Below are 16071 nucleotides of genomic sequence, written 5' to 3'. Positions count from 1 at the left end.
CTCCTACTGTGAGAGCTTTTCTGTCATCTCAATAAATCCTGCTTTCTCAAAAAAAAAAAATAATAAGGCTAATAGGACATCTTAAGATTCTGCATCCTATTCTCCTAGTCTCATGAGACTCCCATTAACAAATTAGAGCCAGTCACTACATTGAGTTCTGATTATTTTTCTCAGCAGTGCAAGGGAAAGTTCTCTGAGGGCCTAGAGGTGATCTCAGCAGACAAAAATTCAGAAGTCACTGCAGGCTGATCAGTGGGGATGAGGCATCATCTCCCTAAGGAAAGAGGAGAAGAATTCCTCCTTCCTTCTCCCCCCTCCTCACCCAACCCTCCATTTCCTGAGTCAGAATGGACAGAGCAAGGAGAAGCTCAGTGGTATGGAATGACTTCATTGTAGGAAAGGGGAGTAGAAGAGATAAGATGGCTTCAGGGCTGCCTTCTAGCTCTGTTCATGGTTCTAGACAGTTTCTTCCCAGGTTCTCAGTCCAAGGGATGGAAGCTATCTATGCTCACCTCTTCTTTGCCTGGGTTTTCTGGGACATCTGTCAGTCCTAGTGGGTTGTACCTATGACAGTAACACCACAGGGACTCTCATTTAGTTTGGGGGCCCCTGCATCCAATAGTGAAAAGAACAATTAGTATGGAATTCAGAATGACACAAAACTTGGTTCCAATGCTGACTTTTACACTTCAGGCTGTATGAACCTGCTCAATTCACTCTGTATTGCTGAGCCTTAGTTTCCTCCCCTCTAAAATTAAACAAGTTTCAAAAACGTTGTGTGTATTCAGCCAATATATGCCCTTCCTACTTTTTATTCAAGGTAACAAAGCCTTCAAGTGGAAGATGAGGAAGGAAAGTTTGGACATTGAGTCAATATTAAGGCATTTACTTGAAAGTAGTTTGACCAAATGTCTGCTGATTCATCTGAGATCTGTATTGCAGGAATGGAGATGAGCTGGGTGCTGCGTATATGGCAAATCCATCAAGACGCCAAAAACCTCTCTGTCCTTTTCCTCTTTGCCTAAGTTCTCCTGGGGTCTGCTGAAAACTCTGAAGGTCTTTCCTCAAGAACTCATTCCGTCATCTCTTCTCCATAGGTCATCCAGATGTTGAACAGCCCTGTAAGTCAAGTGTCCGCACCTGGAGTCCAAATTCAGCTGTCAACCCACACACGGTCCCTCCAGCCTGCCCTGAGCCACAAGGCTGCTACCTCGAGCTGGAATTCCGCTATCCCTTGGTCCCTGAGTCTCTGACCATCTGGGTGACTTTTGTTTCCACTGACTGGGACTCTAGTGGAGCTGTCAATGATATCAAACTTTTGACTGTCAGCGGGAAGAACATCTCCCTGGGTCCTCAGAATGTCTTCTGTGACATCCCACTGACCATCAGACTCCGGGATGTGGGTGAAGAGGTGTATGGCATCCAGATTTACACACTGGACGAGCACCTAGAGATTGATGCGGCCATGTTGACCTCCATCGCAGACAGCCCGCTCTGCCTGGAGTGTAAGACCCTACAGTATAAGGTGGTCCGGGACCCTCCTCTTCAGGTGGATGTGGCTTCTACCCTACACCTCAATCGGAGATTCGTGGACAAGTAAGTGCCCTCTCTAAGTAGGGAGATGATTGAATAGGAGAGCTGTGGAGGCACATGAGGAGGGTCAGACAGGCCTGAAGAGTAAGGAGAAGGTTCATCACAGGCAAGCTCTCTTCTGGGGATTGTAACTCAGCATTAGGTGTAATGTTGTCTTAACATAGCAGATTGATATGGCGGGAAGAGCGATGGGCAAGAAACAAGGATTCCTGGACTTGGTGGCTACGTTGATGTGTGACCTTAAGTCTCAGCAACCTCTCTGAAACTTAGTTATCCCAACAGTAAATGAAGGAGGTTGGATAAGATTAGCAGTGAGGAAGTCATTTATTACTAATGAAAGAGGAAAAATAGAAGTTTGCTAATTATTTCCCTTTATATTAAACTAAAGAAGAGTCATGCATCTGACTGCTTTTTCAGTGGGTGAAAATGGGGTGAAGTTACAGTATGTTGGCCGGGAGTTGGGTAAACTCCTGGGTATTTGCACAGAATTTTTTTCTAGAAGGTGAACATCAACAGTGACAGTGCTTATTTTTGTTCTATTTCCTGAGGTAGAATAGAGGTTTGAGCCCATGTGATCCCTAAGGGCCTTTGCAGCTCTATGTTTTCATAATTATCTTGGGATGCTCACTGCTTTTAGGTGAGGTAGTGCTTGTCCTTAGTGATCACTTCTCAAGCTACCTCTCTGTCACTTCTGCCCCAAACATTCTCACTATTTTGCTTTATGAGGAAGGTCACCATACAGTGAACTCTTTAGTGCTTTTTATTATCTACCACAAAATGGGCTAAGGTCCTTACATCTTTTACTCATTTCATTCTCTGCAACCACAGTCCTATTATTCTTATTTTACAAAGAAGGAAACTGAGGCTAAGAGATGCAAAGTCGCTTGTACAAGGTCACACAGGAAGCAGTGAAATAAGAATTGGAATTCCATCCTGAATTGTAAGCCAGTGAACTCAACCAACATTCAGTTAAAGATGGCATTCCAACTTCTATGTACTCTAAAAAATGATACAGCCTTAGATGCCTAATTTGGATACTAAGTTTATGCAGTCAATCACACAGCATTTATTGAACACCTGCTGTGTGTAAAAGACATTGAAGTATTGGAAAGAACAATAGTTCAGAAGTTAGACCCTCTGTGTCTATCACCAACTGGTCTACTTACTAATGTTAGATAAATTAATCAGTCTTGAACCTCAAGTCTCTCCTCTGTACAATGAAAATTTTGAAGTCAATTGTTTCTACAGGTCTTTTATGGCTGTTAATGTGATATGAAATGGCATAAGACACAATCCCTGCTCTCTCTGTTTGAAAATATTTACTAAGCCAATCATTAATGGAACCCAAGTTCTGGAGGAAACTTTTAATCTTTTTAAGAGACAGAACCACTTTCAAACACTTTACCAGCACTTCCTATTACATGCCAGCAATTAATGTGCACATCACAAGCAAACTCTTCCCCATTCATTGAATCAGAGATGAAGAACATCTGTTGAAGAACTCAGAGGAAGCACTTGGTTTGTGTTTGAGATGTACTTAAACTGTAAAGGATGGCCTTGCTTAAAATATTCCATAATCCTGTCTCTTCCATCTCCTCACGTGTCTAGAGTGGTAGAATTCTGTAAATATGTATCCACTTAAAATTTCTTTAGACAGCAATGGAGGAAAGACATAATAGATGTCTTAAAGCCTCAGTTTAACTCAGATTTCAATTTTTGCTGCAAGTTATAAGCCTATGAGTGCTGACATGAGTTGATAAGCATGAAATGGTAAAAACTAAACTGAAGAAGTAAAAACACTCTTAGTTCTATTCTCAGCTAAGTTACTAACTTGCTCTGTAATCTTAGGCTAGTCACTTATCCTATCTGGTCTTCAGAGGCCTCAACTCTACATTGAGGAGGTTGCATTAGATTAGTGGTTCTCAAACTCAGTTGCAACCAAACTCAGTTGCATATTATAAAAACTTGGGATATTTTAATTCAGGGCATTGCTTGAGTCTCACCTGTATCCCCTCTCCATTCCCCATCCCTCCTCCCAGGTATTTATTTAGTTGGTAAGAATAAGGCCTATCAGAACTTTTAAAATCTCACCAGGTGATGATGATATACAGCCCAGTTTAAGAACCATGGCACTAAAATTGGCTCTCAAAGTGTGACCCCAGATCAACAATATCAGTATCAACTGGGAACCTACTTAAAAGGGCCAGAATCTAGGCACAAGTTCAGCCTACTGATCAGAAACTCTCAGTGCAAGACCCCTCCAGGTGATTCTGATGCTAATTAAAATTTAAAAGCCACATTTTCCTAAATGATCTCTAAATCCCAGGAATCTCCAAGTTCTCTTTCAGTCATACAAATATGTATTAGAATAGTTAATGTATCAAAGTCTGTGCTGGGAACAGTATAAGGATGACTCAGACCAGTCCTTTTCCTGAAAACACTCAACTTGAGTGCAAAGGACCTTACCCACTTCACAAAAGTGCCAAGTATTGGGTCAGTTCTATTTCCAAAGTCTCCACAATTCAGGTCCACAGTCTTATTTATGTACCATTTGTTCTTCATTCACTCACCAAATATTTTTGTAGCTTCTATTATGTGACAAGCACAAGGGCTAGACTGAGGCATTGATTGGCCTTCCTCTCTGTCTCTCTTGAGTCCCAAGAAGTTTATTGGGGACCTTGACTGGGTTGGGCTGGGTTTCATAATCTGAATGTTCTTTTAGACTTAAAGAAAAGGAAAACACATCATTCCAAATCAATGTACCACTCCAATTCCTTTATCTCTTGGTAATTTGAGTTCTAAACCCCACCACAAATACTTCCTTGTGTGTGTGTGTATGTATATTTTGCTGCCTTCACATTTTTTCCATATCAAATAAATTGGCTCTTTTACAAGTTCTATATAAAGTCTGTTTTGGAGAAAAAGAGGAGAGAGGGAAAAAAAATGCTTTCTTTTTCTTCCCTTACTCAACCCATTACATGATTCCCTTTGACCTTTGTCTTCATTTTTTTCCTCTCAACAAAAATATTTATTCTTTCTGTTATCTACACTGGAGATAGTTTCCCAAGGTATGACATTGATGAAGAGAGAGCCTTCTGTGCTTACTTCATGGAAACTTCTAGTAGACTGATTACTTTTGGCTGGGACAAGGAAGAAATGTGGATCTCCATCTCCCTTTCACAGAAACCCCTCCAATGAATGGGAACTGACACTATCAAAGGAAAAGTAGCAACACTAACTCTGCTTCTAACACCATGTGACATCAAGACACATTGCATCACCTCTTTGGGCCTCAGTTTCCATATCTGTAAAATAAGAAGACATTCATTAAGCTCTTCCTTGCAGACAGACACAGAGAAGCGTCTGAGGAGACAAGTGAGCCATACACCTTTTTGTTGTAAAAGGAATTCAACAGGGGTTGTCTGTAAGAATCAGTACCCAGAGGAAACCTCTCTGGCTCCAGGTGTCCTACTGAAATATGTTCAATAACAATAATAATCACAACTATTTAGTAAGTATATACTCAGTTGTACATGCCTTGCAAACACTTATGAGACAGTTGAGAAAGCTGAAACTCAGAGAAGTGATTAGTTTAACCTCATACAGCTAGCAATGACATAGACAGGCTTAAAGCCCAAGTCTAATTCCAAATTCCACCTTCCTAACCACTACCCACACTACCTCCTACTGCAATAATCTGAAGGCAGAATTTTAGAGCTGAGAAATGCATCCAATAAGTTCTAGATATAGCATGCAGAAGACAGAATTACAAATCAGAGGCCACTAGTCCACAATCAGCTCCTGTGACTTACCCTTGGGGTCCAATACACAAACCACACAACCAGTTCTTTATGTGAAAAAGGAGCTGTGAAGAAAAAGCTTCTGATTCTCAACTTGACTGTCAAGTGCTTCTGCAGTGAGGATAATGCTCTTTGGCCTACATGGAATCTCCAGATTTCTCCAGGAAGTAAAGACTCTGTACAAAACTAAGAAAGTGAATTATAAAGCAAACTGAGAAAAGTGAATAGCAGCTCACTCTCATTATTCACCTACTCATCTATTCATCAGTTCATTCAACAAATATTCATTGGGCATCTATTGGGTGTATTCTTTAGTAAGTGATGCTCCAGTAATTTCTGGACCTCAAAATGCTCATGCTCTGTGAGAAAAGAGAAAGGCAGGCAAGCAGTGGCATTGCAATAAAATATTGCTCTGATGAAAGAACCAGAAATATAAAAGTTTGAGGTTTCTAACACAAATTTGGAAGAGTTTAATTCTAGGCTTAGAATTAGAATATGAACTCTTCAAAGTCTCGGTCTTTGCCTGTTTGTCTACTGGCACATTCCAAGAACCTCGAACAATTCTAAACAAAAAGTAGGCACTCATTAAATATTTGTTCAGGATCTGGAAAGAAGGCATTTGGCATTTGAAGAAAAATAGTGAAGGCATAATTTACTAAGCTGGTACTATATGAAGAGCACTTATTAAGAGCTTCACATAGATAATCTCTTTTTGATTTAATGATCCTCAAACCCCCACAATGGAGGCAGTCCTGTCCTCGGATTATAGATAATGACCTAAAACTCAGAGAAGGCATGTGGATGACAGAGTCTATCAAGTGGCAAAATTGGGGTCTGTACATAGATCTATCAATTCTAAACCTAGTGCTCTTAATCACTCATGCTCTGGTTGAACAAATATTTTTGTGTTCTCTGCTTTGTTTATGCCTCTTTCCTCTCAGAATCCTGGATTTAGACCTAGAAATAGTCTTAAAAGTCATCTCTCCCACTGGCTTATTTGTGTATCCAAATTTAGTCATCTATTAATTCTTATTTCACTTTCAGACCTGTAAAGTTGCCAACACAATCTATATCTATTTTACCTCACCTCCTTGGCATTCTCAATATAATTCTTGTGGGAAATGAATAAACATAAGGAAAGTAGATATTTATATGATCTGGGTGGACATTCTTTTGAGTTCAGATTTTACAAATCAGATCCAAATTTCTTCCATGAACTCCAAATGCTTAGAACACCCATCAATCAAAAATTTTAGTTCATTTATCAATTCACTTGCTCAGCAAATATTTGTTGATTCTCACCATGATTCCAAATAATGTTCTAGTCGCTGGGAATGCAGTAATGAACAGAGCAGGACAAAGTTCTTGCTTTCATTGATTCTTACAATGTAGATGAGAGAGACAAAAAATAAACATGTAATTGCATAATTTCCCAGTTGGGTAGGATTTAGTGATTTTAGATAGGTGGTCAGGGAAGGCCTCTTTGATGAGGTGATATTTGAACAGAGACCAAATATGTCCCTAATAACTTTTAACGAAAGCTAACTGAGCTGCCATCACCAGGATTTCAGCCTATTTGGAACATGCATGTTTTATGTCTTGATCACAATTTGAGTTGTATTATATTTCATGGTGTTTGTGATATTTTTTCTTTACCTGGTTCATATTCTGAAGTAAAAAATGTATCACACTTACAATTGCGCAGAAGAGGGACTCCATAGATACTTGTTGAGTGAATAAGTGAAGAATGAGTCAGCAACGGCTCAAAGTGGGCTCTCAGAAGATGGGTCTCTTGCTTTCAAGTCTTAGTCACAACATTGATACATGATGCCATATTAAGTCTTAGGGGATTTGGAAAGTTTAGCCCAAATCAGGGTCAGCTGAAGGCACAGGTGGCCCTTGCATGCTGTTTCTATGGCTCTCGTGCTGAGTCACCACTTTTTTCCCCTTGAGTCCCATTTCTTTTCATGCCTCTTTCTGTTTCCCACCTAGTCATTCATTCTTTGTTCTTGCACATATTAATTTGTTCATTCATTCATCAAGCCAAAAGTGAAAATCATGTTAAATAATACTTGTCTCATTTAACAAATATGTATTATCTGTTATCTGCCATTCACTGTGCTGAAACTAAGGACATAGTCCTGACTAGTACAAACACGATCCCTGGTTTCATGAACAGAGTTCAAAAAGGTGAATATTATAATACAGTATTAAAAGTTATGTGGTGTGAGGAGCACAGTGGAGCTGTGTAAAAGCACTGGAAGGGTGTCTAACCCAGTTTAAGTGGATAAGGAAAACTTCCTGGAGGAAGTGATGTCTAAACTGAGAATTGAGGGATACAGAACAGCTGATCATTGAAGGGGTTTGCCACAGGGCAAATGGTTGAAAACAAGTGAATGTTCAGTAAAGATTGATAAATGAATAAGTGAAGGAAGGAATGAAACACACTGTGCTTCATGACAGAATTGCATGCTCAACCACAGATCCAACGTAGAGCGTTGAGATGGGAATTGTATTAACTTGGGTTATCTATTCACTTCAGTTCTTAGACACACTTCATTCTTTCTAACTGCTGTACAGAATTCCCTTGTATGAATGTGCTGCAGGTTATTTAAGCCATATTTCTAATGATGGGCATTTAAGTTATTTCACACATTTTTCTATTATGAACAAATATTGCACTGAGCATTCTTGTACAAACCACCTCGTAGGTACATGCATGCAAGCATTTCTCTAGGGTTGATACTGACAGATGGAATTGCTGGATCACAAGCCATGAGGCTTTTTCATTTTAATGACACAACTATGGCATTCTGAGAGGGTGAACTAGCTTCTACCCTACCAGCAGTGTGTAATAAGACCTGCTATTTTATATCATCACTACTTACTACTTGACACAAAGAAAGTGTTTTGTCTTTGTCCATTTTATAGGTAAAACATAACTTCTCATTGACATTTTTGTTGTGTATTCTGAAGGGAGCGTCTTCTCAAATATTTGCTAGATATTTTCTATTCTGTGACTTGTCTATGCATATCCCTATGATAGGCCTGATCTTTAATCTCCTCACATCTCACTTTTTCCATCTGTTAAATTGGGATTTCAATGTTAGTCATCCTGCATATGCATTAATGTTATTACAATCCAGGATGAAATAGGGGGTCACAGGGAACTAGCATTTATAAAGTTACCTTGACTCTTCATTTATGCATTGATATATTTATCAACTGTTAATTTAGTGTGCTCTCCATGCTAGGAACTATCCCCACATTCTGAAGATACAACAGGTAACAAAACCAACCTGGCCTCTGTCCTTGGTAGAGCCTAAATTTAGTTACTGTGTCAACCACTCTCACATATGGTAATAGTTGTAGTATCTATGACTGGTAGTACTAACATCACACTAATAATAACTACCATGTAGTGAAAACCTTGTATATGCTTAGTATGTTTTTAAAAGCTTACCAATGAAGTGTAGGTATTACTATCCTTGATTTGTAGTTGAGGAAGCTGAGACTCTAAGAGGTAAAGTCATTCACTTAAGGTCCCGCAGTTAATAGATGCAAAAGCCAAGCTTTCTCTCTTTGCCTGACCCCAAAGGGTATGCCTGGTCAGCCACAGAACACAGTCATTGCAATGATGACTGACAAAGGACAAGGTAACATCTTGATGGGTAGAGAAAGTAGATGTTAAAATCAGATTGTTTTCTTTCAAAAAGGCAATAGAATAAGCACAAAAAGAGAGAGAGAGTTCATTTTGTTTGTTTGTTTGTTGTTGGATTTTTTTGAGTCAGAGTCTCATTCTGCTGCCCAGGCTGGAGTGCTGTGGCACAATTATAGCATCTCCTGAACTCCAGTGATCCTTCTGCTTCAGCCTCCCAAGTAGCTGGGTCTACAAGCATGTGCCACCCCGTGTGCAGTTTATTTTTTTTAGTTTTTGCAAAGATGAGGTCTCGCTATGTCACCCAGGCTGGTCTCGAACTCCTGGGCTCAAGCAACCTTGGACTCCCAAAGTGCTGGGATCATAGATGTGAGCCACTGTGCCTGGATTTTTTTTTTTTTTGTAACATGTAAGTAGATGAGGAGGCTTGAGGGAGTGTGGACATGGCCAGAACAGTGTGGTTTCCAGTAAACCTGTTGCTGAATGCATGACCTAGTTTGGATCCCTTCCTAAGCAAGGCCTTCTCCCACGCCTGCCATCATGGTTTGCCTGCATTCTAACGTCCTGCCCTCCAGAAGAGACGAGCAGCATCAGTAGTGAGAGTTGTTTTATCAAGTGCAGAATGAATACCACTGTTCTTAGTTCAGGCCCAGGGGACACATAGTCAGCACAACCTTACTCTATTTCTAGAAGGCAGGCCTCATTCACCTATGACTCCCTCATATCAGTCTTAGGCCAAGTACTCTCAGAATGAAATATGGGTTCTAGGAATATTAGGATGCACAAAAGTGCTTAGCAAAATCAACAGATCGTCAGGATCAGCAACAGCTGTAGAACTGCTGACTGTACCTTGACTCACTTTTGCAATTTTAAAGTGTGAAGGGTGCCTGCTTGCTGTTAATACCACTGAGATCACTTACTAAATTTCTATGGATTAGTCTGATGCATTACAAAACTTTAAAGTGACTGAACCATTACAGCTTCTCTTCTACAGATGAAGAAACCAAGACCCACAGAAGTTAAATGCTAGACCCAAGGTTCCGTTGATATATTTATTCATTTGTTCGTCCATTCATTCACTCATACATTTAAGAAAAAGTGCCTTTTGTATCTCTGTGCTGGCAATGTAATTCTGAATCTTATAACCTGGTAGGAGAACTATGCTAAATAATAGTACACATAAAAATATAATGACAAACTGAGGAGTATTATTACAAGAAGTTATCATAGAGGATAATTCTCTATTAAATTAAGGAAGACTCTATAGAGATTGAAAAGATTAGAAGGGATCAGATTATAAAGGGCTTGTGGACTGTGTTAAGGAATTTGGATTTATTTTTGTGAAATAAAAGGACTAAACTAATCAAATCTGTGATTTTATAAAACTGCTCTGGGTGCTTCATAAAGACAGGATTGAGAAAGGGCAAGGGAGTCCAGTTAGGGATTATTGCTATAGTCTAAATTAGAGATGAAAGTTATTTCCACAGAAAAGTAAATGAACTAGATGTGTGTTTTTAAGGTTGAACCAATAGTATGTGACGATGTATTGGATACAAGGGCTTGATAAGAAGTAGCTCTTCAATAGCTTTCTAATTTCTGGTTAGAGTGTTTGGAATGAGGGAAGTATTATCTCCTGAACTAGAGGAATGGATTTTCATCTAGTAGTATTTTTTAAGGGGTGTAGTAGACCAAGAGTTCAGTCTTAGACATATTGTGTTGGAGATGCCCAAGAGTCTTATGGGAGGAGGTAATAAGGAGACTAAGTACATAGTACTGAAACTGCTCATGGCTGAGCCAGAGTTAATATCACACAGCCCATTTCTACTTACAACATGCTAAGCTACTTCTCTGCAAAGTAACAGAATCCTGTTCCAAAACCATAAAATTGCTCTTTCATCCAACATATTTTCTACCCTACCTTTCCTTCGGAAAATCATTGAAAACAAAATTTCTTTCCAATCCTGAGGCCATTCAAATTCTTCTAAGACTGAGACTAATTTTTTCAAGTTAAATAAGCAAGTAAATAATTAGATAGATAGATAGATAGATAGATAGATAGATAGATAGATAGATAGATAGATAGAAAATAAAGCAATACTCTGTATAAAAAATTTTGTGTACTTAACATAACCCTTCCTGGGTTAGCATGATTTTAAAAGGCTTTGAGAAGGCTTTTCAAATGTATATTTGGTTGAGTTATTAAAAAAGTATTAGGCACTTCACTGTATAATGATAAGAGATATGTATTAAGTATTTACGATGGGCCTGACACGGTGCCCATTAATATATGATCTCAGCTGGACAGTCTAATGACCCCAAAAGATAAATGTTTTTCACATGCTATAAAAAATGCTCAGAGAAGCTACATAACTGGCCCACACACACTCAACTAGTAAAATGATGAGTTTGGTGATTTTAAGTTAGGAACTCTTTGTGTTATTACACAAGTGTAATGCAAGTGCAATAGTTATATCCAATAATTATTGGCTATCTATCTGGTGTTTTGCTAGGTGCTTTAATATTTTTTTCATTTAATCTTCTCAAAAAAATCTGATTTTTATTATTAGCTCAACTTTACAGCTGAGAAAATCAATGTTTAAAGACTTTAAGAAATATCTATCTGGATAGATTTGGGATTCTTAACTACTGCAACCTTGTGCCTCTAATAAACATGCATAAATAAACTTGAGCAGAAATAAACCTACTGATGTGCAGGGAATGCTATTTTAAACACTCCTCAGGGATGATCAGAATCTAGACACTGAAGATGTTTTTAAGGCAAATTATAGATTATAGAAGAAAAAAATGAATATTATTGCCTTGGGAAAAGGGATGATAGGTGTCAATAGTCCAGTGGCACCACGTTCCTAGAGTGTCTATACCTGTTAGCGGGGGGGGGGGGGGGCAGGGAGGGAGTAATTGTGGTATATCTAAATATTTCTATAGGTTTCTATGAATTCATAGTTTCATGGCATATTAACAGTAGTTCTGAAAGGGGTAAAGAGGCCTACAGATTTGTAGGGAATGCTAGTTTAAACACTGTTCAAGAGGTCTTGTTCTGTAGAACTTCACAGAACATGCTAATGTTCATTGTGACTCTCCCAGAAGTTATTGGAATGCTTTATGCAGTCTTTTCTGGCATTTTTGGAAAAAGGTACCCTGTTTTCTTGCCACATGTCATATAACTGGTGTTCTTGAGGAAGCTCCTCTGGAAAAGGATGGGTTATTGAAATCAGATTGCAATGGGTGTCTTGGTATTACCAACATTTATGTTATTTTCTGGTCACCCTGAGGATAGCTAGGCTGAACCAGACTTCGTGTGCTGCTCCAATTTCTGATAAAAAATAGAAATAAGATGGGCTCGGTGGCTCAGCCTGTAATCCTGCGCCTTTGGGAGGCTGAAGTGAGTGGATTGCCTGAGCCTGAGGGTTCGAGACCCACCTGGGCAACTTGGTGAGACCTCATCTCTACAATAAATCAAAAAATTAGCCAGGCGTGGTAGCACGTGCCTGTAGTTCCAGCTACTGGAAGGCTGAGGTGGTAGGATCGCCGGAGCCCAGCAGGTCGAGGCTGCGGTGGCCGGGAGCGGTCACTGCCCTCCAGTCTGGGCGACAGAGTGAGGCTCCAACTCAAAAAAAAAAGAAATGAAGAGAAAAGATAAGGAAAATAGCAGCTGTCAGAGCAATGACGGATGTGAGAAGACTGAAGGAATTTATCTCACACTGGGCATTGGCAAGAGGAGTGAACAAAATCCATTCAGTCTGTGCTTAGAGACACTGAGAATCATGAGGGCAGGTCTTGCTGGGTTTATGTTGTGTCTGTTAAAACAGGAGCCTCAGACATTCTGTAGAGATGCTGGATTTTAAATCAAGATATCTGGCTCCCAGATCAGCACACAACACCCTCACTGTGTAACCTTAACTAGGTTCCTTCAACTGTCTGACCCTAAGCTCCTTCCCCATGGACAAAGTGGGTGATGATTCCTGTCCATATAGTCTCACAAGGAGTGGTGGGAAAAACTAATGAGATAATAGACTTGCAAAAACATGATGCAATCTGTTAAACTATAAAGACTTAAATGTTCATGATTCTTTCTATTGTTTGGTTTTCATTAGGCTTGTTCTTGGCCAGAGCCACACCAGAGAGTATGTGTGAAAGGCAAACACTTTGACATACACATGAAGCAGTTTCCCATAAACTTTACCAGGAGTTGCTATGGTTCAATGTTGGGTTAGAAGAAAGAAAAGATAAATTATATTTTAATCTTTGTAACTGAGCTGAAGGAAGAAAAAAGAGAGTGAGAGAAAACCCACCATGTGCTAGCCCTGGATCAGAAGACCTGGATTCTAGTACTGGTATCTGAAATCTTGCTGTGCCTCAATCACATGGGTCCCCATCTGTGAGCCCAAGAATCCCTCCTATAAAATGTAGAAGTAGGTAGATGACGCTGAAGGTTATAGCTCTGACATCCTGTTCAGATTATCCTTGAGCCCTCACCTGCACTGAGTGCAACTAATTCAATAAAGATAGAGGCAGCAGGTTGCATTTAATATTGTCAGTCACCCTGGACTCCAAGCTTTGGGACTGACCATCTAGATCTAAGAAAGTTGTCCGGGCACAGTGAACTCTCAGGACTACTCCTAGACCTATACTCTCTCTTAGAGTTTACAAAGCTCTTCCTTTGGGACAATTTCAAAATATTTGGGTATACTTTTCCTGGGTGGCATTTTTGACTTGACAGTGAGTTATTAGAGGTGAGGGCTAGGTGTATTTGCCACATTATCCTCTATCTTTAGCTTCTCATGTAAGGCCAGACATCATGTAGATGGTCAAGAAACACAGGTAAATGTATGCATGCATGAACCCTGTGGCACATCAATAAGTGGTCAGAAATTCATGATAATCTGGATGATATATGGTATAATAGAGGTCCTTTTTTTCGTTTCTAAGGTGGGTTAGTTACTAGAAGATTAAAAGGACAAATGAGAATCTTACAGCACGGTCCCTTCTCCTCTTGGGATCTCAGCTCTCTTATTCTTAAAGCAAAGGGATTGGACAAGAAGGTGTAATTCAATCTTTCATTCATTTAACAAGCATTTACTTAGCACTGTCTTTGAAACAGGCCCTGTACCAAGCAGTGAAGATAAATGAGGAAGCAAAGGATAGTATTAACCTTCCAGGAGTTTAGTCTAGTTAGTGTGAAAAGCGGACACATATGTAAATGAAAAAGGTGTTATGTATCGTGTTAAGGGAAGCACACAGGGTAGGCACTCAGCTTAAAGGTCAGTGAGAACTTCCTGGAAGAGATTGCACTAAGCTAATACAAAAGGATTGAGCTGGGGGAAATAGATAAGACTGCTTATTCACGGTGGCTGATGTATAAACTCTGAAAAAGAAAGTTTGGGCAAAGAAGCCAGAGAAGCTGAGAGGGGGTAGATCATAATGGTCCTAGAGTGCCATACTATAGGGTCTGGACTTCATCTTGAGGGTGGTAGCTATTGAGTGTCTTTAGGAAAGAAAAGGACCTGATTATATTTGGTTTTGGAATATTTCTTTGTGTGTGGGTTTCTGAGTAGAGGTAAGGATGGAGGCATAGAGCATAAATGGTAAAGGAGGTAAAGCAATGTTGCCAAAACTGAAGTAGATGATAGCCCTGGTCTAGGGTAGTCAAGGCAGGAATGGCGAGCACTGGTTGGGGCTGAGTGATATTAATGGGATAGAAGTCCTAATCAGAAGGAGGAGGCAGGTGAGTGGGTCATGGAAGATGCCTATGTTACTGGCTTCACTGAAACAGAGAATAAATGCAAATGTAGAGTCTTATGGGTTGAGATGAGAAAAGCAGATGGAGTTCAAAAGTACCTTCTAGTTGCTGGTCTGTTCATTGATAGCAGGCATATAGCTACAGTTCATCTTGAGCAGTAACATTTATTTCCTGTGAAGAAATGGAGTGATTGAGGTGTGGCATGTGCATGTTTGTGTGCATGTGTGGGTGTCTGTACATGCATGCATGAGTACCAGCATGTGTGTGTGTGTGTGTGTGTGTGTGTGTGTGTGTGTGTGTGTGTGTTGGGAGAAGGCAGACAAGACTCGTGAGACCACCTGTTTTCATCATCCACTGATTCTCAAAGTGTAGTGCAATGTTCTGAAGAGGTCCCATGGGGGGTCGGGGGTTAATCTTCCGTAGCACTAATACCTATAACGTTACAAGGCACAGGTTTTGTTTTCTACCCAGGATTAATCATTTACTTATGGGCTTTAATACAAGCCAGACACCACTGCACGGTGCCTCGTGCAAAGCAATGCCAGCTCCCTTTCCCTTCTCATGTAGGCTTTCCCATTCCTGTTGTCAGAGTGGGAAGTAAGTTTTTTTGCTCCCTCTTCAGTGTCCTATGAACAAAAAGTTTAGAAACTTCTATCCAATGATGTTACTCAAAAATGCCAGTATTGCGGGACCCTGCCATTAATTTGCCATATGACGTGAGGCAATTTATTCCCCTTCTCTAAGTTTTAGTATCCTTCCCACAGTGAGAAACTTGGAGCAAGTGGTGCTCAAAGTCATCCAGGTTTGATTTCTACATTTTTGTATTTTCTTTTGGACCTAAGTTTCACATGTGTACTCTCAGTCTCCCAAAATTTTAAGCAGAGAGAATTCTGAGATTCTCAAACCTCCTACTATGTAGGAATTGAACTTAAAAAAAACCTCTCAGACCTGAAAGAAGCATTAAAGAGTATCAAGGGCAACACTGACACTTGACAAATGAGAAAATTGCACCCAGAAAGAGGAAGCCACTTCTTCAGAGTCACACAGCCATTTGATGGCAGTACAGTGAACCAATCAAGGTGTTTCTTCCCCAACATAACAGAGTGCTGGAGTTGGCCAGACCCTGGGACTCAAATTTGAGCTCGGCTCTTTCTGATCATGGATAAGTCTTCCTCAGAATGCAATCATAGCGCACTGACATGGTAATGTCATGGCAGCTGCCGTGGGTGAGGGGGGTACTATAGGAAATGAGAGAATGC

The 16071-nt window shown here is 40.0% G+C and overlaps 1 protein-coding gene across 1 annotated transcript in view; it reads left to right on the top strand.

Annotated features, from left to right (window-relative positions):
• Positions 1-1101: 1101 nt before the first annotated feature.
• Positions 1102-16071, top strand: part of PAPPA (pappalysin 1) — a 164252-nt gene continuing 149282 nt past the window's right edge. The window contains exon 1 of the mRNA XM_008061425.2: positions 1102-1596. Within this exon, the coding sequence (XP_008059616.1) occupies positions 1466-1596 (131 nt within the window). The 5' untranslated portion in view covers positions 1102-1465. The remainder of the gene's footprint in view (positions 1597-16071) is intronic.

The sequence above is a fragment of the Carlito syrichta genome, unplaced genomic scaffold, assembly GCF_000164805.1.
Source record: "Carlito syrichta isolate Samal-C Ts95f unplaced genomic scaffold, Tarsius_syrichta-2.0.1 Scaffold94731, whole genome shotgun sequence".
Taxonomy (NCBI): domain Eukaryota; kingdom Metazoa; phylum Chordata; class Mammalia; order Primates; family Tarsiidae; genus Carlito; species Carlito syrichta.
The sequence above is the reverse complement of the archived record's forward strand: the minus strand, read 5'-3'. Positions and strand labels throughout refer to the sequence as shown.